Source organism: Prionailurus bengalensis, chromosome A3 (genome assembly GCF_016509475.1).
Source record: "Prionailurus bengalensis isolate Pbe53 chromosome A3, Fcat_Pben_1.1_paternal_pri, whole genome shotgun sequence".
NCBI lineage: Eukaryota > Metazoa > Chordata > Mammalia > Carnivora > Felidae > Prionailurus > Prionailurus bengalensis.
In genome coordinates this window covers 61,101,823-61,127,042 of record NC_057354.1, presented here as the reverse complement: position 1 = coordinate 61,127,042, position 25,220 = coordinate 61,101,823, and the positions used below count along the sequence as shown (strand labels likewise).

At 46.8% G+C, this 25,220-nt stretch overlaps 1 protein-coding gene across 3 annotated transcripts in view; it reads right to left on the bottom strand.

Annotated features, from left to right (window-relative positions):
• The window catches only part of CRACDL (CRACD like), a 139,573-nt gene that overhangs the window by 8,145 nt on the left and 106,208 nt on the right, over nt 1-25,220 (bottom strand). For all 3 annotated transcript variants that reach the window (XM_043603193.1, XM_043603192.1, XM_043603194.1), the window contains exons 6-7: nt 24,696-24,923; nt 19,177-20,737 (exon numbers count right to left, since the gene is read on the bottom strand). In XM_043603193.1, coding sequence (XP_043459128.1) covers nt 19,177-20,737; nt 24,696-24,923 — 1,789 coding nt within the window. The remainder of the gene's footprint in view (nt 1-19,176; nt 20,738-24,695; nt 24,924-25,220) is intronic.

Below are 25,220 nucleotides of genomic sequence, written 5' to 3'. Positions count from 1 at the left end.
GTATTCGGTGCTCTCTCCTCACCCCTTCATTCCTTGTCATGTCAGGAATGTGAGTGGGCCAGAGGGACCCTGACGGCCTCCAGACCCTTTCACAGGACAGTTCAGGACCAGCCTCATGGGTGGAGGGCACAGGAATGGTGGGAGAAATTCCAGGCACTGGGAAGGAAGCTTCCTACCATGGTTCAGAGAGGCCCGGGATTCCACCTGGAGCCTCACAGAGCCCACATGGAAGTGCCTGTGCCAGGTGAGCGCAGGCAGAGCGGCTGGGTAAAGAGCTATTCTGCTCTGTGGCAGAAGACCCAGCTGCCCAGCTGGCCACTCTGGTCTGCACTCCCATTCCCTGCACATGGTGCCACAGCAGGGGCAAGGACTGTGGGGCGTGTGCTATACTCCACAAGGGGAGGCCGGGGAGAGGAATGAAGACACAGGTAATGTGCAGGATAAGGCAGGTTGCAGGTGCCAAGTATCTTACTGTGTGACCGCTCTACTACATGAATATTCAGGGTCAAGGTTCAACCATAAAAAAAGCTTCTGAGATTAAACACGTTCAAAATGTCATTAATCCCAGGCTAATATAGATGTGGCAGCAGATTAAATAAAAGGAGCTGAAAACACTCCTTTGTTTACTCCTTTCTGCCTCAATACACAGACAACCTTAATTTTCTGGGGATTTGGCTAAAGGGCTCTGACATCTCAATTTCTCCTCCCCACTTGACAACAGGTTTTTAAGCAGTCGGGTGTGCCTGGGTTTGCAACCAACAGCCCAGGAGAGTTTCTCACGCACAGGAAACCACTGATTCATGTCTGTATCTGTGTGATCTCCTTTACAGAGAGTCTGAAAGAGATGGACTCCCCCAAAAATGTCTCCCCTGGAAAAGAAGACAGCAAATTTGATCTGCTGTACAGTATATATAGAGTAAAACTTCTGGAAGACACAACACTTTCGATGCAGGAAGCTGTAACAGCCACAACGCTTGCCCTAAATAACTTAATTTCACATGAGGGCAACTTTTGATCAGGAAAATTATTTTTGTTGCTGTTATTTTGAGGATATAATTCTGTCAAAGGGGGAGGCTATGAGAAGTTTATACATTAGATTTTCTCCAGATTCCTTCTTTCTTCTTAACACATTCTCCTTCTTCAAGGGTTTGGTTTAAAAAGTATATTTATTGTTCAAGCATTCATTTCCAAGAGAGTTTGTTGTTGTGGTTGGTTCAGTAGGCTGTGGTAATGAGGACTGCTTCCTCCTTGGGGCCAGGAAACGGAGCAGCTACTGATGTGGCCCTGGGGCCTCCATGTCTAAGATTAAGGCCTCGGGCTAGCAAGGTGCTTTGGGGCAAATTCCAGAATCTTTCTGTGACTCAATTTCGGTGTCAAATGAGGAAAGGAGCAGTGTGTACCTCTTCTAATGTGACTGAAGACCGAAAGAGATCATGCGCTGTCTACACCTCCTTCGTGATGGTCAAGGTGTAATGAGATATAAGCCACGGAAGGCACTTAGCACAGTGCCTGGCATCTTGTAAGCTAAAGAGTGTGAGCTGCCCTCACAAAGGGTGCTGGTGTTATTTTGTTGTTGTTAGTCCCACTTGAGAAGAGATGCAGACTTTGGGCAAATCCTAGCCAGGACATGGTGGAGACCAATGAGCCCTTTACCAATGTCCTCTCCCATGATAAGAAAACAGAAGCAAGCACCGGGATGTCTCCCAGCCTTTAACTGGGCCAGGTGGCCGGGCTGACTCTTGGTTCCTGAGGACATGATCTGCGATAGTCCAAGCAGACTAACTCTTGATGCTCTGCGTGTCCTGGTCTCCTCATGAGCCACACCATCAGGGCAGGGGCCTCCTCTAGCCATCTCTGCATGTGCTGTGCCCCACATGGGCTGGGGAGGGTGGGAAGGCCAGCAAGGTCTGAACAAGGCCATGGATGAGCCTGGCCCAAGTAACCCAGTGCCCACTGAAGCCACACTCTCTAGAATAGCACTCTGTTCCTCCCTGTAGACACTATGCCCTGTGGACAGCTGGCTAGCAGACAGGCCCTGATGCAGCTACACACTGCCCAAGATGGCAGCCCAATTTTCATCCATCTGCCCAGGAGCCTACCATATATATCACTCTGAAAATACCCCATCACACACAACTCTAAATACAATGGGGAAGAAAACCACACAGTTTCTGGACACATGTTTGGCATTTTAACCGAGTTATTTGTATACAGGAAGACTTAAAATTAACCATTCAGAAGATCCTCAGTGTGAAACCATTTCTAGAGATATATTCAACCAGCCCTCTGGGAGGCAGATGCTTCTTACTACTTCATTTTGACTTGCTAGTCAGTGATGGGTTCCCCCCCTTTTTGGTGCCTATTACAATTCAGCCTTGAGGTACTGTTTCTTTCATTTGGAAAGACTTCTATAAGGACCCGCTGAGGGATTGAGGCTGGGACTCCAACAGTGGTCTACATCCCATATGACATGCAGGACAGCTGAGTCTGGAAGGTGGGAGTTGTCATGAAGACTGTCTTCTGGGTGAGAGGCAATGAGCTGTACGATGTAAACTACCAGGATTTCCTGCCCTTTGGCTGGGAAAAATAAAGCAAATCTACACCCTAAGCCAACACACAGTGGGACAGCAGGATTCTTACATCTCTTGAAAATTTTTGGAGCCACAATTTTTATGAATCTTTTTCCTCTCGCAAAATGTCTTCCTTGTTTATAAAAGTACACATGCACATTGTACAAATCCAGAAAACAGATGAAAGTATAAAGGAGAAGGAAATTTCCCATAAATCAATAACCCAGGAGAGTGTGCTAACACTTTGGCACGCTTCTTGGAATCTTTTTCCGTTACGCTGTCATTTTAAATATCTTAAAAATATGTATCAATGACTCATTCCCAGCTTTGCAAAACATTCTTTGTGGAAGGAGAGGCCTGAGTTTACGCTCTAAGATTTCTGATCTAACGTGCATGTATCATTAACATCTGTCACAATTAGCCGAAGCCAGAACAGTGCCTAGGTGTTTCAATAACAGCAAACATCCTCCGTTTCTGCCTCCCCTTCAGGTCCTCTGCCACAGACCTGGTTTACATGGAGGTGATGACGTGTGTAAACACACACTAAGGGGATTGCTGGAGTGGGGGTGGGGTCCTGGGCTCTGGGGACACATGGGACCTCACCTATGTTAAGGGTTTATATCAGGCTTCCTTTTTTTTTTTTTAATGTTTATACACACACACATATTTATATATACGTATATATATATATATATATATATATTTTTTTTTTTTTTTGAGAGGAGAGATCAAGAATGAGCAGGGGAGAGGCAGAGACACAGAGGGAGACAGAATCCCAAGAAGGCTCCTCGCTGTCAGCACAGAGTGCAATATGGGGCTTGAACTCATGAACTGTGAGAACATGACCTGAGCCAAAACCAACATTAGGATGCTTAACCGACTGAGCCACCCACATGCTCCTATATGCCAGGCTTCCTATATGAAAGCTGAGGGTTTGGTGGTTTTTTAAGCATTTACTGAGTGATTATCCATCTCAGCTTACACAGATAGCCCCTGATCAATACATGCCTGCAAAGTCTGCAGTCGCTCTTCACCAGTTCTATCCACGAGCCAGGCTGGGTGATCTTACAGTGGAACTTGGGCTTTTAATTCTTGTGTGAGCATTTGTCTCAAAACTGTGCTGAGCGTTTGGGGAGTGAGGGCTTTTCACAGAGTAAGCTCCCATTCTGAATGATGTGTGATGGGCTGTGTTCTATTTCCACCTCCAGATTGAACTAATTGCCATTCCTACCTTTCCCATTTAACCAATACAGTCAGTCCTCACTGTTTGCGGATTCCATATTTGTGAATTTGCCTACTCACTATAATGTATTTGTAACGCCCACACCAGTTCTTATGACCATTCATGGTCATTTGCAGACATGTGCAGAGAAGTGAAAAATTTGAGTCTTTGGACAAGCACGGTCCCAGCTGATGAGACTCTGTTTCTTTCCTGTTTCTGCTCTCATACTGCGAACAATGTCCTTTTTGAGGTATACTTGGTGCCACATTTTTTGCATTTTTATGGGGTTTTGGGGGTGATTTTACTGTAAAATAGCCCCCACGTCTAGTGCTAAAGTGCTGTCTGATGTTCCTGACCACAAAAAGGCTGTTAGATGTGTCACAGAGGAAATACGTGTATCAAATGAATTTCATTCAGGCATGAGTTTCAGTTTTGTTGGCTGTGAGTGGGATGATAATTAATCAACAATACATACAATACAGTGTCTTAAACACAAACACAAATAAAACAAGGGTATTGCTGATCATTTGACAAAATGTTGTAATCAGAGGCCCACTAGCTCTGATTTCTACTCTTTCTTCTAGGAGCTATGGTTCAGTATTCACTAATTCACTGTTCACAGCAACTTTATGGAGCATAACTACTACACATAATGAGAATCAACTGTACCTGGTGAGCGCCCACGAGGCACCAGGCCCTTTGGCAAGTGCTGAGTCTACAGACAGGAAGGCTGTTTCTAATCTAACACATCTCTCCAGTGCACTGCACACCGGGTCTCCTGCAAGGGCAATCAGAGATTGAGGGATCCTTCGACAGCTAGCACATATTCCACAGTCTGGGAATGAGTTCCAGAGCCTGCTGGCAGGAAACACAAGGGGCCTCTGGGGTACTGGTCTCATTCTGTTTCTTGTCTGGTGTGTTTGGTGTGTGAAAATTCACTGAGACACACATGATCTGTGTATTTCTCTGCATATGTATCACTCTTCAGTAAAAATTAAAAACAAAAACAAAAACAACCCACAAAAACTACTCTAAGATAACCGGGATTCGCTTGGTGCTTGGATAGCAACCAGGAAGGAGTCCGGGTCCCTGTCGAAATACAGAAACGAGGCAAGTCTGCACTGTGGAGCTATTTCCACACTGCAGTTAGGCAAGGCTACTGCCAGAGGGAGTGAGGGTTCTCTCAAGGATGCCCTCTCCCTGGTCAGTAGAAGCTTCCCATCCTCTTCACTTCCCCTCAGACCTCAAAAGCACCCTGAGGTCCTTGGCCCACTTGCCTTCCTACTGCTGTCCTCCATCACCCCACGAATCTCCCTCTTCCCTCCATCCTCTGAAGGCTTATCCTGAATCCGTTCTCCATTTCCTCTCCTAAATAAGACCCCAAAGATCAGCAAGGGCAGAGAACTTGCCTCTCTAAACACTCTCTTCACAGCCCCCTGGCAAAATGGAGCTCTCAAGGAGGGCAGCTACTATGTCTGGGAGCCTCTTTCCTGGCCACTGGGAACAAACTGTCCTTACCGCTGTTCCCTATTCCAAGGTCAGGAGGCGCTGCCAGGGTCTCCTCCTCACCCCAGCTCCTGAAACCCACCTTCAGACCTACAGATTGTCTCTCTCGTGATCTTCAAACCCCCATGTCAGGAAAAAAAATGCCACTGTTGTTTTAAATGGTCCTGGTAGCTTGTTTCTATCATAAGAGGTGAGAGCCTGTGAAGGCCAAGACTGTGCCCTTTACCCTGGTATTGTGGGAAGTCTCTAGGGAACATCTTACACTTGCTCACCCATGAAGGGCAAACAACACTGATAACGAAGTCATGGTTGTATAAGTGATTCAGTCCTGGTGAAAGGGCCGATGGAGTCAGGTTTCTCAATGTCACAGCATATTCACCAGGGGAGAGTGGTCAGTCCTTGTCCCAGGGCAGGGATTTGTGCAGGCCTCCCACATTTGTGGGAACTGATGTGAGTCTTTTTCCCAGGGGGGGGTCCTGGGGTCTGCCTGGTTTTTTTCTTGTTACAGCACTAGCTATAACTGCTTTAAGACTCTGTTGCTCATAGGCAAAATCTGTGAGAAAGCATTTATAAACAAAAATCAATGCATGTCGGGCACCAGGGTGGTTCAGTTGGTTACACCTCAAACTCTTGATTTCAGCTCAGGTAATTGATTTCATGGTTCATCAGTTCAAGCCCCTTGTCAGGCTCTGTGCTGATAGCGTGGAGCCTGCTTGGGATTCTCTTTCTCTCTTCCTCTCTCTGATCTTCCTCTGCTCTCTCTCTCTCAAAATAAATAAATAAACTAAAAAATAAAATAAACCTAAACATTTTTAAAAATGACTGTGAATTGTATTGGGATTTGGATGTGTGAGGTCAGGAACCTGGTCACATGCAAGCACATTTATTGGGGGCGCCCCAGGCATTTGATGCTTTGCCAGGCTCTTTGCTGAACTTCAGGTGCAGCTGCCCAGCCTTCACATGTAAAGGCTGGCAGACATTCCCAAGCTGCCCACCCTGATCCCTACATCTCAAAGTGGAGACCCAGGAAGCCAGAGACAGGTTCAAGGACACAGAGTTGTGATACACATGCTTGGACTCAAAGTCCATTTGCTTAACTGCCACTGTCCGTGCAATTAAAACAGCCTCTAAGCAGAAGGCAGTGACCAAAGTCCATCTCTGAGCATAGAGACAGCTGCTGTCCAGTAACCGCCAGGTAATATAACAGGGACCTTACAAGGATATGGGGATGGAAAGGCACTGTTAATTTGAAGATAATTTTTAGCTACAGCAGATGATGGAGAAAAGGTAGCAAAACTATTATATTACATGGCACCCTCTTATAATTCAAAATGTACACAAACACCTCACTTTGGATTCTTTGCGGATCTCCAGGGGCAGCTGGAATTCTGCAAGATCTTTCTCAAGTGGTCACCAGAGAACAAGTAATTAGTTTGAGGGATAGCCCTTGTACAGAGCTTAGATTTTCCTTCCTCTATTACCTCTGGGCTGCCCTCACTCCCCCTGAACACTTCTCCCCACCCAAGAAGTGTTCACAGCTCAGGTTTATTCATTCTTGATTTTCAGAGCAATACCATATTCCTAATGAACCTCACAACCCTGCTTTCAATCCCCATTTCAGAGACAGGAACACAGAATCTCATGGAGTAAAGGACTTGTCCAGGGTCACACTGCCAAACGCAGGCTTTTCCTCTACTCTTCATTCACCACATCACACACCCTCTCATAGTAAGGAGTATGACCCCACAACTTTCCTATATACCATTCTCTCCCTGTTATAATCTACTCACTGAGTGGCAAACAGTAGTTACTTAGCTTTGGCACTACTGACAGGTGGGGCTGGATGATCCTTTGTTGCTGGGGGCCTTCCTGTGCACTGCAATATGTTTAACCTCTGCCCACTAGATGCTGGTAGTGCCTCCTTCTTACCACAGTCATGACAGTCAAATATGTCTCCAGACACTGCCAAATGTCTGCAGGGGACAAAGTTGTCCTCACTTGAGAACCACCACAGTATAGCATAACAGTGAAGAGCATCTGGCTGCAGAGGTAGTCTGTGTGGCTCCACACTCCCCTCCACAGTTTACCTGCTATGTTCCCTTGGGCAAGTTCTTTGGCCTAAGTTCCAGCTTTCCCATTTATAAAATAGGATTCTTGTTGCAAATTAAAATGTAAAACATTTAATATGAGCCTTGGCACTTAGTGAGTGCATAATATACGTGAACTATTATTGTCACTATACAGAGTGTGTATAAGTGTGGTGAGTAAATCCACTGTAGACCCTGACTAAGGGAAGCTGATGTAGTGAGGGAGATGGACACACACACACACACACACACACACACACACACACACACACAGGTGAAAGTGTAATGATGCTTTGACAGCAGGCACATTTTTGGGGACAGCACAGAGCACAACCCTTACAGGGTGTCAAGAAGATGCTACTTGCCCTGAAAGAGTGCCATCCGTCAGAACTTTCTGCAGCGATGGAAATGATCTCTGTGCTGTCAGCTAGCCATGAGATATGGGGCTGCTGAGTCCTTGAGATGTGGCTAGTATGACTGAGAAACTGAAGTTTTAAATTTAATTTTAATTCATTCAAGTTTACATTTAAATAGTCACGTGCTAGGGATCCCAGTGGGCTCAGTCAGTGAGCATGAGACTCACTGATAGTGAGTTTGAGCCCCATGTTGGGGGGGGAGAGTTTACATAAAAAAATAAAGTAATATAAACAGACATATGAGGCTAACAGTTCCATGTTGGTTAACGCAGATCTAGATCCTTGCTACTCAAATGTTGGTCTGTACACCAGCAGTACTGTCCCCATCAGAATCAGAGTCTTCATTTTAACGAGATTCACAAACATTTGTAAGTTTGAGAAAGTGCTGCCCAAGAACAGGCGTTCTCAGTGCTAGCCACACATTAGAATCACTTGTGGAGTCTTTAATACTCCCATTGTCTGGGGCTCACCCTGTACCCATCAACCTGAACCTGTGGGGGTGATGACCCCAATTTGCGTCCATCACTGGGAAGCAGTGATATCAATGCTGCTCCAAACTTCCAGCCTGAGGGAGCCTTGGAGAGCCCATGATGCTGCCTTTTGGCAACACCGAGCACCCGTCTGACCAGGTGGTCCAGTTCCTGAACTGGGCTGATGCCCCCACCCTCCACCCCCCACTGCTCCAGGATCTGGTGAACCCTCCCCTCCTGAAATCAGCCAGTGCCCCCTGCCTTGTATCTGGACATCTACTCCCAGGACCACCCCACTGATGCCCACACAGTCCTCAACTATGGTCTTACGGCTCAGGCTTTTGGCACTCTCTGCCCAGGACACTCACCCACTTCTGTCATGAAGACGCTGCCGTCTCTCTTCAAGTGCACTCTTCTCCCACCAGCCCTGGGATAAGTGCATAGGGGGCTTCAGTCCCTGCATGAGGTTATGGCTCCCCTGGAGAAAGTGCTGCCATGCACTCTGAAGTGGCAGCAGCATGCAGATGGATGGTGGGGGGCACTGCCTCTCCACACCCTAGGAGGTGGGCTGCACCTTTGCAGGAGCCTGAATGCTGGGCTGGCAAGTTTTAGACAGAGCAAAGCACAGCATGACCCTGATCTCCTACAGTCCGTCACCCTTCCCCAGATAGAGCCAGAAGATTCTCAGTATCTTCCTAGTCATTCTCAGGTCCTAGCAGTCACTGTGGTCACTTTGGAATATGATGTAGATTTTAGGTTGAGTCAGTATTAAGTCTCCTGTTCCCCTGAATGCAGGGTGTCTGAGCTGGGGTGGGAGGTCCTTTCCCAAGTGCTTAGGGTCTGGGAAGGAGGAAAGGTGGGGAGAATAGGCAGGGTTCTCCTGTGATTGGCTCCTACCATTGCCTCAGTGGGCTCCATCCAATCTGGGGCTGGCAGGTGTCTGAGACTGAGCCAGGGATGCTCATCTGCAGCTATGCCTCTCTGGCCGTGACTTAGCTCCTCCTCTGCTCTTGCTGCTGTGTCCCTTTGCCCTCTCCATCAGGCAGGGCTCTGGGAGCACAGGTGTGTTATGTGGCAACCATGGTGGCCTTAATCCAGCACTGGTCTCCCAGCTGCAGGGCACACCTGTCCAGCTCTCCCAGAAGTCCCACACAAGGCCCCTTTGTAGACTCTGGACAAGGGAGGCCTCCTGACCCCACCCCATTGAGCTGGGGGCTCACAGAACTGTAGCTGTGCTCCTGGAAGAAAGTGTTTTGCAAATCCCCCTTCTTCCTCTCCCCTCTCAGGGCCCCTATATATTCTCAGGGGGTGGGGTGGACTCCTCACAATATTCTACGCACACGCTCTCTCTGGGTTCTTGTATCTATGCGTTGGTGCCCTCACTGGTTTCACCAGGGACAGAGAGAATCCCATTCCCATATACTGTTGTTCTATGCAACTCAGATGAGTATATTTTGGTACATCCTTAGGAAGTTATGACTGTACTGTTGGAAACTACATCACATTTTGTAGTTACAAAGCTTTTGCTGCCCTGTGCATTACTAATAACTTCGTCTTACAAAGGAGGAAATTAAGACTTCGAGGTTAAGGAATCTCATTTGCTCAAAATCCCACAGCCCCTGAAAGGTGGACCTTGCAGTAAAACCTCCAAACCCACACTCTTCAATCTTACCACCCAGCCCCCTGCCTTGCCCTTGTACCTGCCCATGCAAACCACAGCGGGGTTCCGTGGGGAACCCACTGCAGGCCACAAGACCTCCAAGCACAGATACTCCATAGAGAAAACCAAAAATGTTGATGTTCTCAGGGAGCTCAAGATTGAGTTCAGAAATGCAGAGTGCATTCAGGGCAAGCAGGAGTGTGTGCAGAGTGCCAAGGGAAGCTGGTGACACGGGTGGGGCTGGAGATGTCAGAGGAAGTGAACGAGTGGCAGGCAAACTTAGGAAGGCTGAAATGTCAACCTTGGCCAGAATCCACAAAGCCCTAAATGCACCCCCACCCCCAGGAAGGCATATACAGTAGGAAGGTATAGAGAGTTTTAAAGAGGAAAGCTCCATGGTTAGACCCAGACCTGGGAAGAGAAAGTTGCAGGGAAGTGCTGTGGGCATTGGGTTAAAGACAAAGAGATCTGACTATGCTGACAGCTCAGAACCTGGAGCCTGCTTGGTATTCTCTGTCTCCCTTCTCTCTGTCCCTCCCCGACTCACACTCTGTCTCTTTCAAAAATAAACAAACAAACAAAAAAGAGCTGATGTGGGGGCAAGATAAAGACACTTTACATTAAGATGGCCAGGACCCACTGACCAAGGAGGACCTTTTTCATCCATCAGATTGAAAAAAAAACCTGTGATTTTTTCATCTAGTGCTAATGAGAGGTTCTCTACTCTATGCAAAGAGGTGTAGATTGGTACTACCTTTATGGGGGGGGGGGTGCAATCTGAAGCTAAAAACTGCACATGCCCTTGAGCCAGAAAGCCCACTTTTAAGAATCTGTCCTACATGAGCACTGGGTGTCATGTGTAAGAGAGGAATCACTGGGTTCTACTCCCGAAGCCAAGACTACACTATGTGTTAACTTGGATTAAAAAAAAAAATCTAGGGGCGCCTAGGTGGCTCAGTAGGTTAAGTGTTTAACTTCAGCTCAGGTCATGATCTCACAGTTCGTGGGTTCGAGCCCCGTGTTGGGCTCTCTGCTGTTAGCACAGAGCCTGCTTTGGATCTTCTGTCTCCCTCTCTCTGTCTCTCCCCTGCTCGCTCTCTCCCTCTCTCAAAAGGAAATTAAAAAAACATTTAAAAAAATCTATCCTACAGAAGGAACAGTGTAACTCCATAGAGATAAAATAGACAAGAATGGTTACTGCAGCAAAAGGAAAAAAAAAACAAAACACCTCAACACACTCAGAATGCCCTTCAGTAGGGAATGGTTAAATAAAATATGGTACAGGCACTATGCAGCCCTTAAAAGGAATGAGGTCAAGTGACTCACTCTGATCAGAAACGAGGCCCATGTCTTATCGTGGAGTGAAAATATCAAATTGTGAGCCAACATGTATTTTTTGTGATTAAAAAAAGGGGGGATTCATCTGTGTGTTGTTCATACTGATGCAGCTCTGACTGCTACTGGCATGGGAAAGAGCTGGTGGTGGTTCCTTCTGTGGGTGGGATTTGAGATATTCAGAATGGGTGGAGAGAAGGTCACTGTGACTTTTTTGTATCATTTAAGAGATTATTTAAAAATTTACATGGAGTAAAATTCATTTTTGTTACAGGGTTTTAGGAGTTTTAATACCCTTAGATTCTTACAAAAAGTCACAAATAGGATATGGAACAATGTCAACACCCAAAGAATTCTCTCATGCCTCCCCTTTGTAGGGACCCTATCTTTATCCCCAGCCCATGACAACTACGGATCTGTTCTCTGTATCTTTGCCTCATCCAGATGTCATATAAATGGAATAATACGGTTTGTAATCTTTTGAGACTGCCTGCTTTCACTTAGCATATGCATTTAAGATGTTACGGTGTGTACTGGAAGTTCATTCTTTTTTATTGCTGAGTAATATTCCATTGTTTGGATGACCAATTGAAGGATATTTGGAGTGTCTCCAGTTTTGGGGGATTATGAACAATGTTGCCATAAATATTCATGTACAGGCTTTCATGTTAACCTAAGTTTTCATTTATCTAGGATAAATACTTAGAAGTGGAATTGCTATGTTATAAGGTAAGCGTATTTGATTTTGTAAGAAACTGCCAAACTTTTCCAAAGTGACTGCACCATTCTGCACTTCCGCTAGCAATGTACGAGAGCTCCAGCTGCTCTGCCTCTTCCCCAGCGCATGGTCATATTACCTTTGTTTCAGCCATTCTAATATGTGTATAATGCTATCTCATTATGGTCTTAATTGGCGTTTCTCTAATGGCTGATGATGTTTTACGTGCTTATTTGCCATCTCTGTATTCCCACTGGTGAAATATTTGTCCATGTCTTCTGCTTGTTCTAATTGTATTTCTTTGCTTTGTACTGTTGACTTTTAAGAACACTTTATATATTTTAGATACTAGTCCTTTGTGGGATATGTGGTTTGTAGATATCTTCTCGTATTCTGTAGCTTGTCTTGTTTCATCCTCTTAACGGGGTCTTCGGCAGAGCAAAAGTTTTTAATTCCAGTGAAGTCCAATTTATCAGTTTTTCCTCTTATGGATCATGCTTTGATGTCAAGTCTAAGAACTCTTTGTCTAGTCCTATGTTTCAAAGATTTTCTCCTAAGTTCCTGAAAGTCTTCTGGTCTCACTTTACATTTAACTCATTGAACCCCTTTTGAGTTAACTGTGATACATGATGTGAGACTTAAGTCAAGGTTCATATTTTTGCTTACATGTTCACATGCTCCAGAATCATTTGTTGAAAAGATGAAATAAACGCATGTAAATACAGCTCTAAAAACAAAACAAAAGTGCAAAAGTAATTCACCTGAGCTCCTTGGACTTCTAAATTCAAAAATTTAGGAAGTTTTTAGTCACTATTCCTTCAGATATTTTTTTCTGCTCAAGTTTTTTTCTCCTTCTGAACTCCTATGACATGAATGTTAACGCTTTTTCATATTGTTCCAATAGTCCTTGAGGCTTTTTCCCCCCTTTTTGTACTCAGACTATTTTCTATTAATCTGTTTTGAAGTTCACTGACTCTTCTGTCATCTCTATTCTACTAAGGAGTTTTTCTAATAAATCTTATTTCTGATACTGTGTTTTCCTGTTCTAAGATGTCTGTATTTTTTTTTCATAGCTTCTATTTCTTTGCAGAGAATTTGTATCTTCCCATTCATTTCTTTAAAAAATTTTTTTTTCTTTCTTTTTTAAATTTACACCCAAGTTAGTTAGAATATAGTGCAACAATGATTTCAGGAGTAGATTCCTTAATGCCCCTTACCCGTTTAGCCCATCCCCCCTCATACAACCCCTCCAGTAACCCTCTGTTCTCCATATTTAAGAGTCTCTTATGTTTTGTCCCCCTCCCTGTTTTTATATTATTTTTGTTTCCCTTCCCTTATGTTCATCTGTTTTGTCTCTTAAAGTCCTCATATGAGTGAAGTCATATGATTTTTGTCTTTCTCTGACTAATTTTGCTTAGCATAATACCCTCTAGTTCCACCCATGTAGTTGCAAATGGCAAGATTTCATTCTTTTTGATTGCCAAGTAATATTCCATTATATATATATACCACATCTTCTTTATCCATTCATCCGTCAATGGACATTTGTGCTCTTTCCATACTTCAGCTATTGTTGATAGTGCTGCTATAAACATTGGGGTGCATGTGTCCCTTCAAAACAGCATACCTGTATCCCTTGGATAAATACCCAGTAGTGCAATTGCTGGGTCATAGGGTAGTTCTATTTTTAATTTTTTGAGGAACCTCCATACTGTTTTCCAGAGTGGCTGCACCAGGTTGCATTCCTACCAGCAGTGCAAAAGAGATCCTCTTTCTCTACATCCTCGCCAACATCTGTTGTTGCCTGAATTGTTAACGTTAGCCATTCTGATAGGTATGAGGTGGTATCTCGTTGTGGTTTTGATTTGTATTTCCCTGATGATGAGGGATGTTGAGCATTGTTTCATGTGTCTGTTGGCCATGTGGATGTCTTATTTGGAGAAGTGTCTGTTCATGTCTTTAGCCCATTTCTTCACTGGATTATTTGTTTTTTGGGTGTTGAGTTTGATAAGTTTTCTATAGATTTTGGATACTAACCCTTTACCTGATATGTCATTTGCAAATATCTTCTCCCATTCTGTTGGTTGCCTTTTAGTTTTGCTGATTGTTTCCCTCTCTGTGCAGATGCTTTTTATTTTGATGATGTCCCAGTAGTTCATTTTTGCTTTTGTTTTCCTTGCCTCCGGAGACGTGTTGAGTAAGAAGCTGCTATAGCCAAGGTCAAAGAGGTTCTTGCCTGCTTTCTCCTCTGGGATTTTGATGGCTTCCTGTCTTACATTTAGGTCTTTCATCCATTTTGAGTTTATTTTTGTGTATTGTGTAAGAAAGTGGTCCAGGTTCATTTTTCTGCATGTCACTGTCCAGTTTTCCCAGCACCACTTCCTGAAGAGACTGTTTTTATTCCATTGAATATTCTTTCCTGCTTTGTCAAAGATTAGTTGGCAAAGATTAGTTTGTGGATCCATTTCTGGGTTCTCTATTCTGTTCCATTGATCTGAGTGCCTGTTCTTGTGCCAGTACCATACTATCTTGATGATTAACAGCTTTGTAATATAGCTTGAAGTCCAGCTTCCCATTCATTTCAAGAGTGCTCACTTTTACTTCTTAGATCACGGTATAATTGTTGCTTTAAAGTTTTTTTCTAATAATACTAATATTTGAATCACCTCAATGTTGGTGTCTTTTCTTAGAAAATTTTTTAGGTTTTCCGATTCTTTGATATGTTGAACAATTTTTGTTTGTATCCTAGACATTTTGAGTGTTTGTTCACACTCGGTCCTATTAAAATTCTCAAAGGTTCTGCTGCACTGATTCTAGTCAGTCTCATGCAGATGCATGTCAGAGACAAACTCTTGACCTCATGCACCTAGGTAAGGATCCTTCCTCAGGTGTCTCCCTTCTGTGATTTCCACTCCCACCCTCCAGTTTTCCAGCTAGAAAACCAGGGTTTACCCTCTGTGCTGCTGTGTGCTCCAGCGACCAGCACCCCGCAGGGCAGGGGGCAAGAGAAAGAAATCTGCAGGACCACCACAAGCACAACCTGTCACTGTGGCCGCTGCTGTGAGGGGCTGTGGCTTCACTACTAGATCTCTGCTGGCGTGCTGCCCAGAGAGTCAAAGGGCTCTGAACCCCACATGCTGCTATGGATGGAGGTGGTGCTCATCTGAGTAGGTCTGGAAGGATTAAAAGAGCTTTGCCCTAAAAGATGCCATTGCCACAGCCACCAGGACAAGAAGTTCCAGTTTGCTGCTGGCATTTGCCTGGCGCAGTGATGAGAGAACCCAAAGGGTTCTGGGGGCACTGAGGAGAGTTTGGTGCACTGAGAGGCAGCCAAGGAAGAGAAAATATATGCAGTTGGAGAAGCACAGGAAAGGTGGAGAAATGGAGGGCCAGGATGTTGACCATACTTGTTCAGGAAGGGACTGTCAAGGGAAGGATAGGCCGAAAAGAGGAGGAGATGTGAACAGACTTTTCTTTTCTTTTCTTTTTTTAAGAATTCAAGATATATAAACACAATTGACCCTTGAACAACACAGGTATGAAGTGCCAAGGTCCATATATATGAGAATTTTTCTAAATACCATATAGTGCTATAAACGTATTTCCTCTTCCTTATGATTTTCTTAATAACATTTTCTTTTAGCTAGCTTACTTAATAGTAAAAATTCACTATATAAGACACATAACGTACAAAATATATGTTAACTGTGTTATCGATAAAAGATCAACAGTAGGCTATTAGTAGTTAAATTTTGGGGATTACAGGTGGATTTTTTGGCTGCACAGGGGGTTGGTCCCTATAACCCCTGCACTGTTCAGTGATCAACTGCATATTTTTTAGCATGATACCAAAAAAAGACTCCTTATGTTCTACTCAAATGAACTTGAATACAACTAAAGTAACTGTCATAGAGTAGGTGACAGTCTCTTTGAATTCCTTTCCTCCAGAAAATGCCTCTGACACCCAAAGACAAGATGGGCATCTATCTACACTCCCCTGTGGCATCCAGCTGCCACCTGGCCCTTTAGACTGGTAAGCTCCTTGAGGGCGAGGTCCTCATGCTTTTCCTGATGGCCTTTTGGGGGCCAGCACAGTGCTGTGTGTATCACAGAAATATATGCAATATTTCTTGCAAGAATGAACGCATGAATGAATGAGTACCAGAGTCTAGAGAAAGAGGTTCAGAGGTCTGCGTGTGCTACTGTATCACCCGCCCAGTCTGGAGGGAATGAGGTTAGACAGAAGGCTGAGGCTCATTGTCAAATGAGGCTCCTGGGTGACAATGGCAATTTGTCCAACTATTCTCCAAAATACCCAACATGTGACCACAACCAAATGAAACAAAAATTACACACGCACAGAGAAGAATGACTAGAAGGAAAGGACAACAGGGATAACATCTAGAAAGCAGACTCCTAAGTGGTGGCTTTTTTCTATATACTTCCTACGTTTTATCATTTTCTCACACAAGAATCTCTTTTTTCCTGACCTGTCATTTAGACTCTGGGATGGACTGGCTTACCAGGAGGATGGGTAATGTCCTGCACAAGTGAACAAGGCTGGTAACCCCAGGCCGTTAACCTCCTATTAATGGTCTTGTTTGCACTAATGAGCACATACGGTACTGGGATTGCAGAACCGCCCCAACATGGCCCTGTGAGGTCCAGCCCACTTGGCAAAGCTGGGCTCCTCTGTTTACTGCAACAACTGGGGCATCCTCCCTGCCTCCCCCACGGAAGGATTCTTTCATGCCTTCAGAGAAGGAAGGTGGGAATGTGGACGAGAGGAGGAAGAATAAGCAGAGTGCGGGGGACAAAGTGCTTGAGTCCTGAAGGTAGGATTGTGCACCCATCTGGGACACCTTGGTGACCTAACTCTCTGGTGTGTGCGCCCCTGGAAGGCGTATAGGGGTGGCAGCCCATCTGGGAGCTCTGGGTAAAGTGCCTGCCACCACAAGATAATAAACAGCAGTAATTAGGCCTTTCTGGAAAACTGAATAATACTGATATTAAAACTGTTATTATATGTATGTCTTATATGAATTTAATTGCTTCCAGTGGTTATATTTTGGGAGCAGTGAGGATGGCAGTAGAAGTAATAAGAATGAATTAAACCACAAGCAGATCCAGTGTCTGGGGAAGACAGAAGCTGCTTTCACTAATGGGATTTGACAACACAGACCCTGTGATTCTGTTCTGGTCTGCATGAGGCAGGCCCTAGACCCCAAGGTCCCAGGCAGCAGCCAAAACCCAACCTGACACTCGCCCTTCAAATACCACCCACACTTTGAGAGAGATGGTTTCAAGCAGAATGAGGGTAATTCTTCCCTTCCTCTCTCTGCACTGAAATGAAAATTACTACCCCTGCCCTAAAGTAACCTAGATTCTTTCACCTTGGAATTCAACTGGATTGGCTATTTCTGTCACTTAGAGAATGTTAACAAGTGGACAATTCTTTTATACTATACTTTTAAGTAAAGCTGTAATAAATACCATATTTTATAAATTAAAGAAAAAAAATAAGGTCCTTATAGACCAGTCCAGTCATCTGACAATAAACAAGCCTAAACTCTCACAGCTTAGGCTGAGGAAGTTTTAAATTATTAATATGTCAAGCATTGCCCTCTGAAGCTTCTTTTCCAGCTCTGACCATGAACCCAAGTATCCTGTGTTTAAGTTCCATTCAGTCAGCAAGCCCTTGAGAGACATTTTCAATTCCAGGCCATGAAGGTGGATGGTGCTGATGTCAGGGTTTTATCTGCACAGAGCAAACCCCCTCCTCCCTTGATATTTCAATGGGTTTTTGAAACACTCTACAATAGCTTCAATAACCTGGCTGGAAATCTGCAGAGTGGATCATCAGCTACAGCTTGAACCTCTCCCAGAGCTCCCTTGCTAATTAGCCTAATGTAGCGACAGTAGCAGCAGCAAAACATTACAGCTGAGCCAAGGGGCCTTGGATCAGGAAGGCCATGCATGTGGGCTCCTTCAGGGGGTTCTCCTGGCACTACTCCCTGGAACTGTCACCTTAAGAACTTAAAGCACTATACACACACACACACACACACACACACACACACTTTCACTTCCTAGGATGAAAGCAGAAAAGATAAGAGTTTCTTTGAAAACTGTCTTTACATTGCTTTCTGTGAGCTAATTTTTTCTTACGTGTGCACTTCACCTTCCTTTTAGGGTGTGGGGTCCCTAGGAGAACAACTGCGTCCTACTTCCTCTCTGTCCACAATGCAGCACTAAAGTGGAGTCCTGGACTTAGAATAGCCACTTAAAAACATCCTGAAAGTTTTGGTTTTTTTCAAATAAAATTTGCCATGGAAAATTTCTCTTTAGGGCCCTCATCACATGCACACACGACTGGTCTGTGTAGTTTCGTTTCTGGCACACTGATTTCCATTAATAAAAGAACCCAGCAATGAAAGATGATTTAGCTCTACCACAAATACCCATTTCCAACAGATATGTTTCATCTGAAACACTATAAATAAAAAGTGACAAATGTCAAAGACATAGAAAGGTCATCTATTTTGCCTCTGCTCATTTTAAAGGGCAGTTGCTTTAGAATATTCTTCCATTCAGCCCCAATCTTCACACCACCTCCTTTCTGGGACAGGAAGTTAACGCCCACCCGGAGGGGCTCTTCTTTTACATAAAAGGCTCGTGACTCCAATAAATGGGATGCTTCCCGCATGAGGCTGGGCCACATGAGCCTGATTATTAAACAGGAAAAAATTCTTTCTTGGGGAGTGGGGTGGGGGGAAGGTCAGAAGGACACTAAATGACAGAGGAGCCAGATGCTTCATTTATAACCAAGAAGTGCTGTAGGCCCCAGGAGTACCTCCTTCTACCAGAGTACACATATCCCAAGAATCTGGAACTCACTGAGCTTCCGATCTTAAGAAATGATAGAAGCATTTGAATGATCCCCTGAGCAGCCCATCTCCTCTCCGGGAATATGCTGCAAGATGGGTTTTTTACATTTTCCTTACTTCTCCGAACTTCCACAAAATCCTGCTCTGTTTCCCCCTTCTCTGGCTCTATTCATAACTCTGGATGAACCGTGTTAGTGGTACCGAGAGAGATTCCGACGTTTTCGCCCTTAGATCTTGCATACTCTGCGGACGCCCCACTTGCCCACGGTCCTGCCCCTTCCCCACCAGGCGGCGCGAGCTCTTACCAGCTGCCCTGTGCGACGACCGCGTCTCTGCCGACCGGGTCTCCCGTCTTCGGTCCTGGGGCAGCGCGGCCTTGACCAGCTCCCCGGGGCCCGCGTCCGGGGATGGCAAGGGGCGGCTCTGCAGCTGCGGCTTCCGGGGCAGGGGCGGCTTGGAGCTGAGCGGCTCCGAGGGCCGAGCCTTCCCCTTTCCCTGCTCGTGCGGGGACCGTGCCCCTCGAGGGGAGGGGGCCTTTGCGACCTGACATTTCTCGTCTTTGGGGAGCAAAGCCAGCCCCCCTCTTTCTAACCGGATTTCAGCGCTGTATCTCTTTATCCCTCTTGCTTCGGCAGAGGACGCCTCTCTGTGCTTGAAGGACAGAGACGTGGAGCGCAGCTTGACGGCAAAGGGGCCTCTGTCCTCCCCAGATGTCGGCTCGCGAGCCGCCGGGCAGGGGTCTCCCGGGGCGTCCCGGGGGCTCCGGCCCGGCCCGGCCGCCGCGTCCCCCGAGTCCCGAGAGCCGCCGCCGCCGTGGGGTTCGGGGGGCGCCCGCAGGTCGTCGAGCGCCGCCTCGCTCCTCCAGGCCAGGCTGCTCCTCAGAAGCGGCAGGCGCACCGGCAAGGCGCCCGCGGGGCCCGCGTGCTCCAACAGGCGGGCGCTGCCCGAGCGCGGCCACGCCCGGCCCGACGACACGGAGAACTTCACGGCCCGCAGCTCGCTGCCTGCCCGCTCCACCTTCCGCTCGGGTGCCGGCCTCTCCGGTCCCCCCTGTGGGGGCTCCGCGGGCTCGGCCCGGGGCGGCTCGGCCTCTCCGTCCAGGGGACCGGGAGCGGGCTCCTCCGCAGGCGGCTCGCAGGCGGCCGGCGCGCCGGGGCTCTCGCTCACCGCCGGGGCCTTGTGCTTCAAGCAGCTCTTGGGAGCCGAGGGGCTTGGGGCAGGGGCCTCTGGAGATCCCTTCCCTGCTCCCTCGGGCTCTGGCGCTTCCAGCGTCAGCTCCACCTCCTTCTGGACACTTTGGTCTGGCCCATCTAGACCAGGGGGTGTCTCCGAGGTGATGGCAGGGTCAGTCTCGGGAGGCGTCGTGTCCCCCTCGGGGATGGAGGGGGATAATCGAATCTCGATGTCTCCAGAAGCACAAATCACCTCATCAGCTGTTTCCCTGGCTGGCGGACTTGTGCTTTCCAGGGACGGCTCCTCCCTCTGGATTTCACTGTCAGGATTATGGTGGTGATGCGGGGAACCTTCTGGCAGAGATGGGGACTCGGAGCAGGGGACTGGGCCCGACTCGGACTCAATGACCTCGGGGGTGGCTGGGCGGCTTGAGGTGTTATCCCCAAGGAAGCTCTCCTCCTCGGCGCTGGCACTGAGTGCAGGGCAGTGCTGCAGGCGTGCCCGCCTAGCCCGTGGCCCCCCAGATTGCAGCATGGTGGCTAGTCCTCCAGGCTCAGGGCTTCTGTCCAGTCCCACATCCTGCTGTGCAGAATTGGGGTTCTCTTCTGTGCTGATTTTGGGTAAGGACTTATCATCGTATTCCTCTTCCTCTGGGGTGCACGTCAGATCACTCAGGGATTCAGACTGTGCTCGCTGGCAGAGATAAAAAGCACAAAGACAGCATCATCATGTCAAATATGTCAAATGCCTATGACATTCCCATTTTGTATAAGAGGAAACAGTGTGTCTCTAAAGCTGGCACCTAAGCAGGCACTGACACAGGGTAGGGTGTCTCTTAATAACTGCCATATTGGTCTGTTTGGAATCTTGCCTTACAAGTTCAGCTTTCAGCAGAACAATGGCAGCAATGCCCTCTAGGTAAATGGTGCTTAAGGTTCTAGTGGCTGAGCCACAAACACTGCTCTATAGAGCAAAGGGAAGGGGATCAAATCAGCTGGGTGTCTGCCATGCTTTACACTCCACACCTATTATTTCATTTACTCTTGATTCATCCCAGCAAGGAAGAATTATTTCCTCTTTGCACTTGTAGTACTGGGAGCTCAGAGAGGGCCATACTTTGGTTAAGGCTGAGCTTATTAGCTCAGGTGAAAAGCTGGTGCTCTCTCCATGACCCTGTGGTGCCTGAAAGCTAGTTTTCCATCTCAGTGCTCTCTCTCTCTCTCTCTCTCTCTCTCTCTCTCTCTCTCTCTCTCCAGAGATGGGCCCCAAAGTGAGGGCAAACTGGTTTGCCTAAAGGGTAATTTCATATCACATCAAACACAGTCAAAGGCAAACCACAGCTTACAAGATAAAGTCCAAAAGCATAGCTGATAGGATAAAGTCCAAACTTTTCAGTTAAGTCAAAAGTCTTATATTCTCTGGTCTTAAATTATTTCTCCTAGTCCCTGCTCAGGTCAAGCCATGCCCCCACTAGTGAATGTGCCCGACTCTGGGCCTGAGTGACTGGCTAGCTGCTCTTTCCCCACATCTCCAGGTGTTCTACCAGTAACCCCCAAGAACAGTCTGAGATTCTACTCCAACAGGAAGTCTTGCCTATTGCCTGCAGCTTATGGTGCTCCTCCTCTCCCCGAGCCCTACCGGTGTGACAATCAAACACTGCCTTGTATTTTTTGAAGTCTCTGGAATTTAAATTTAGTCCAACTTCCTCCTTACTGTACCCAAAGTCAGTTGCTGCTCTCTTAGGAAGGAAAGGAGATAAAAGTAGCAATGAATCATTCAAAAGCATGAGAAAATGACCAAAAGGTTGAGGGTGTGAGGTCAATCTTTTTATAAAAAAAATTTTTTAAATGTTTTTGTTTTTGAAAGAGAGAGAGAGAGAGAGAGAGAGAGAGAGAAAGTAGGGGAGATGCAGAGAGAGAGAGAGACAGAATCCGAAACAGGCTCCAAGTTCTGTGCTGTCAGCACAGAGCCCTAAGTGGGGCTTAAACCCACGAACCGCAAGATCATGACCTGAGCTGAAGTCAGATGCTTAACCGACTGAACCACCCAGGCGCCCTGAGGTCAATCTTTTTAAAAAGTTCAGGACATCAGACCTCCTTTCCTTGATGTTAAGAAACGCTCAGGGAGTGTTTGCAGTAGGTTTTAGTTTTTGTTTGCTGTTATTTTAACATTTCCACTGGCATCTGCTTGCTAACAGAACACAGGATAAGTGGGATGTCTCTGACAACGCCTAAGTGAACTCTTGCCAAGATGCACAATTCTATTCCCATGGATTTGAAAAGAGGAAGATGTGCAAAGAAATCTACAGAAGAATTTTCAAAAGCCACAGTTTCAATAGGTGTCACGGGCCTTTTGCTACTACAGGAAATCACTGATGTTGAAACCTGTTTAGGATGTGGGTCATGCTTTAAAACTATCATAAGCCTCACTAAATGAGCATAAAGCTGAGAAGCAGGCCTGGCTGGGAGCATCCCACCCTGGGCCACTGGCAGCTACAAGGAGGTAAGGGTGGAGGGCCAGGCAGAACAAAGGTAGTGTGGAATATGGACTCGGACACTGAACAGAGTTTCTCGAGGGAACAAAGTGGCTTCTGACTTGGTCTGGGATTGTCAGCTTGGTCCTGGGATCATCAGGAAGGATGCATAGACCCACCCCCTTGCTGCTGCTGCCTCCTCTCCCCTCCTCTCCTGGGCCCTCACAGCAGCCTCACATACCCAAGAGGGGCCAGGGTACCAGGAAAGTCCTCATGGTGGGGAGGAGGGACCTCATGACAGAAGGGCAAAGGGGGCTATGAATACTCAAAGGAGAGAGGCCCTGCCTTAGGACCCAACAGTGACTCTGGTGACCACTGGCCAGATACCGCTGCCCAGTCAAAAACTTAAGGTATCCGTGCCTGCTCCCTACCAAGAAGGGGAAGCAAAGAAGGAAGGAAGATATGTAAATGACAGAATTTAAATCAAGGAATGTTTACTGGACTGACTAAATGAGAATTTCTGTTACTCTAAAAAATGGGGTTCAAGAGCTAAGTCAAGTTCAAATGTAAAGAAAGAATGAGAGGTACAGCTTTGTCCAGAGGACAGTAAGGCAGGAAGTTGTATTTCCCCCATCTGGAGTATGAGTGCAGCTTCTCTCTGCTACAAAGTCCTGAGCAGGCTGTGGCTGGTTACACGTACCCTTGCAAAGCAAAAGACATCCCCATGGGAATAAACCCTAGACTTGAGGACAGAGGGAGCTGGCTCTGTCCCTGCCCTGTGGTCCTACTCAGTATGAGTATAGGCAGGTTCGAGTTCCTGGTCCTTGCCAAGTCCCACAGCACCAAGCCTGTAAATGCATTGGATGTGCAAGCACTTATACAAGTGTCCAGCTTGCACAAGGGCATACTGGCCTGAGGGTAACCATATCTGACTTCTTTCTTCAGCCTTAGTCTCCTCTAAAGTCAACCCTGCTGGCCTGAGTTTAAAAAGCACCTACCTTCCACACGCCCAAAGGAAACCCCACTGTCTCCAGGGAGTCCCCGGAATCCTGAGAAGTCCCAGCCCACCATCCCTAGCTGAGCACCTAGCTCATCCTGGGCACGTCATCAATACCCCCCACAATACTGTCTCCAAGGAAGGAGGGAGAGAATGTTGGTCTGTGAACATCTCTTTCTCAGCACTCTCATTCTCTGTGGCCAGTCTGGCCCCACACCTGCCCTCAGCTCCTCCAGGGCTGGAATACTGTGGGCATCAGGCAGTGGAGAAGTCTACAATCCTATGTGGACCTCTGACCTATGGGTACTATGAAGACAAAACACTCCACAAATGAGTTCTCGACACCCAGCACTACAAGCTGACAACTACACAGGCAGTGTGACCAAAGAGGGATCTGTCCTCACAGGGGCACAGTCCCCATGCTAATAAGTAGGTCCTTGTCCAAGGCAGAAGTCTGTGCTAGTGTGTCAGCTTATCTGTCATTGGTTCATGTCTTCATTTGTTCATCCATTCAACAAATGTGCACTGAATGCCAGCTGTGTGGTTAGCATTGCTCTAGGGGCGGGAAGTAGGGCTGGGACAAGGTCTCAAGAAGACTGGCAATAAACAAGTGAGCATACACAATTATAAAGGTCACTTATGTGTGTGGCCTGTGCTATAAAGAAAGTGAACGCACTGGTGGGAAGGGAGGGCTGCTTTCCATAAGATGGTCAAGTGAGCCCCTCTGGGGAGAAGACCTCTGAGCTGAGACTCCAAGGCTAAGGAGCCAGCCAGGAGAAGAATGTCTCAAGCAAGAGATCAAGGCCTGAGGCCAGAGACAGGCCAAATCGTGTTGAGTGAGTGAGGCAGAGAATAAGAGTAGGTCTCAGAGGTAGGCAGGGCATGGTCATGCCAGGCCTGGAGTGTGGACCTTACACTCAGTGCTGTTGGAAGGCAAGGGACCCACAACATGTAGCAGCTTTCACAGGAGGTGCTGCAGAACCAAAGAACAGATGGCATGTTTATGCAAGGAAGAGACATATCTGACGTATATTGAAAAAGATGAGCAACTATAGCTCCTGGAGATGGTCCTACTGACCATGGGGTTTCTCAGAAGGGGCAGGTGACCCTGAGGGGAGAGAGGCAGGGGTGGGTGGGAGTGGGGGGCCACCAAGTCTGCCTTTAAGAAAAAGCCTGATTACCGAAGACAGCCGCCTCATTTTGCTGGACCGCTGGTTGCGGGGCTTAACCAGGAGCTTGTGCTTAGCTGCAGAATTGTCCAGGCAGGAGGAAAATTCTGGAGGGTAATTAAAATCAGCCACGGGTGCCATGCTGCTGTCGGAGGTGCGGGGGGAGACACTGGCATCGCTCACGTGCCTGGAGGAGAGCTGGTCTGGAGACTGTGGCCGGGATGAGGATACTAAAGAGACCTTCATGGGAGAAGAAGCAAACACACCAAGCATTAACTTCGCAGTATGAAATGGTCCCACCAGCACATCAACTCCCTTCTTGTATGGTGCTCAGTCTTCTCATACCGTCTCTGGGCTTTACATGGAAGGACAGATTTAAAATCTGGCTCTCAACAGGGAGGGTTCCAGGACACCCCCTTAGAAAAGTGTTCCTTAGAAAAGCTGGTAGCTTTAAAAGTTGGGCCAACCCCTAACAACTTACTCATTTCCAAGGCTGTGCAGAGAACCTATGTCCTAGGCACCCTTGATGAGATAACT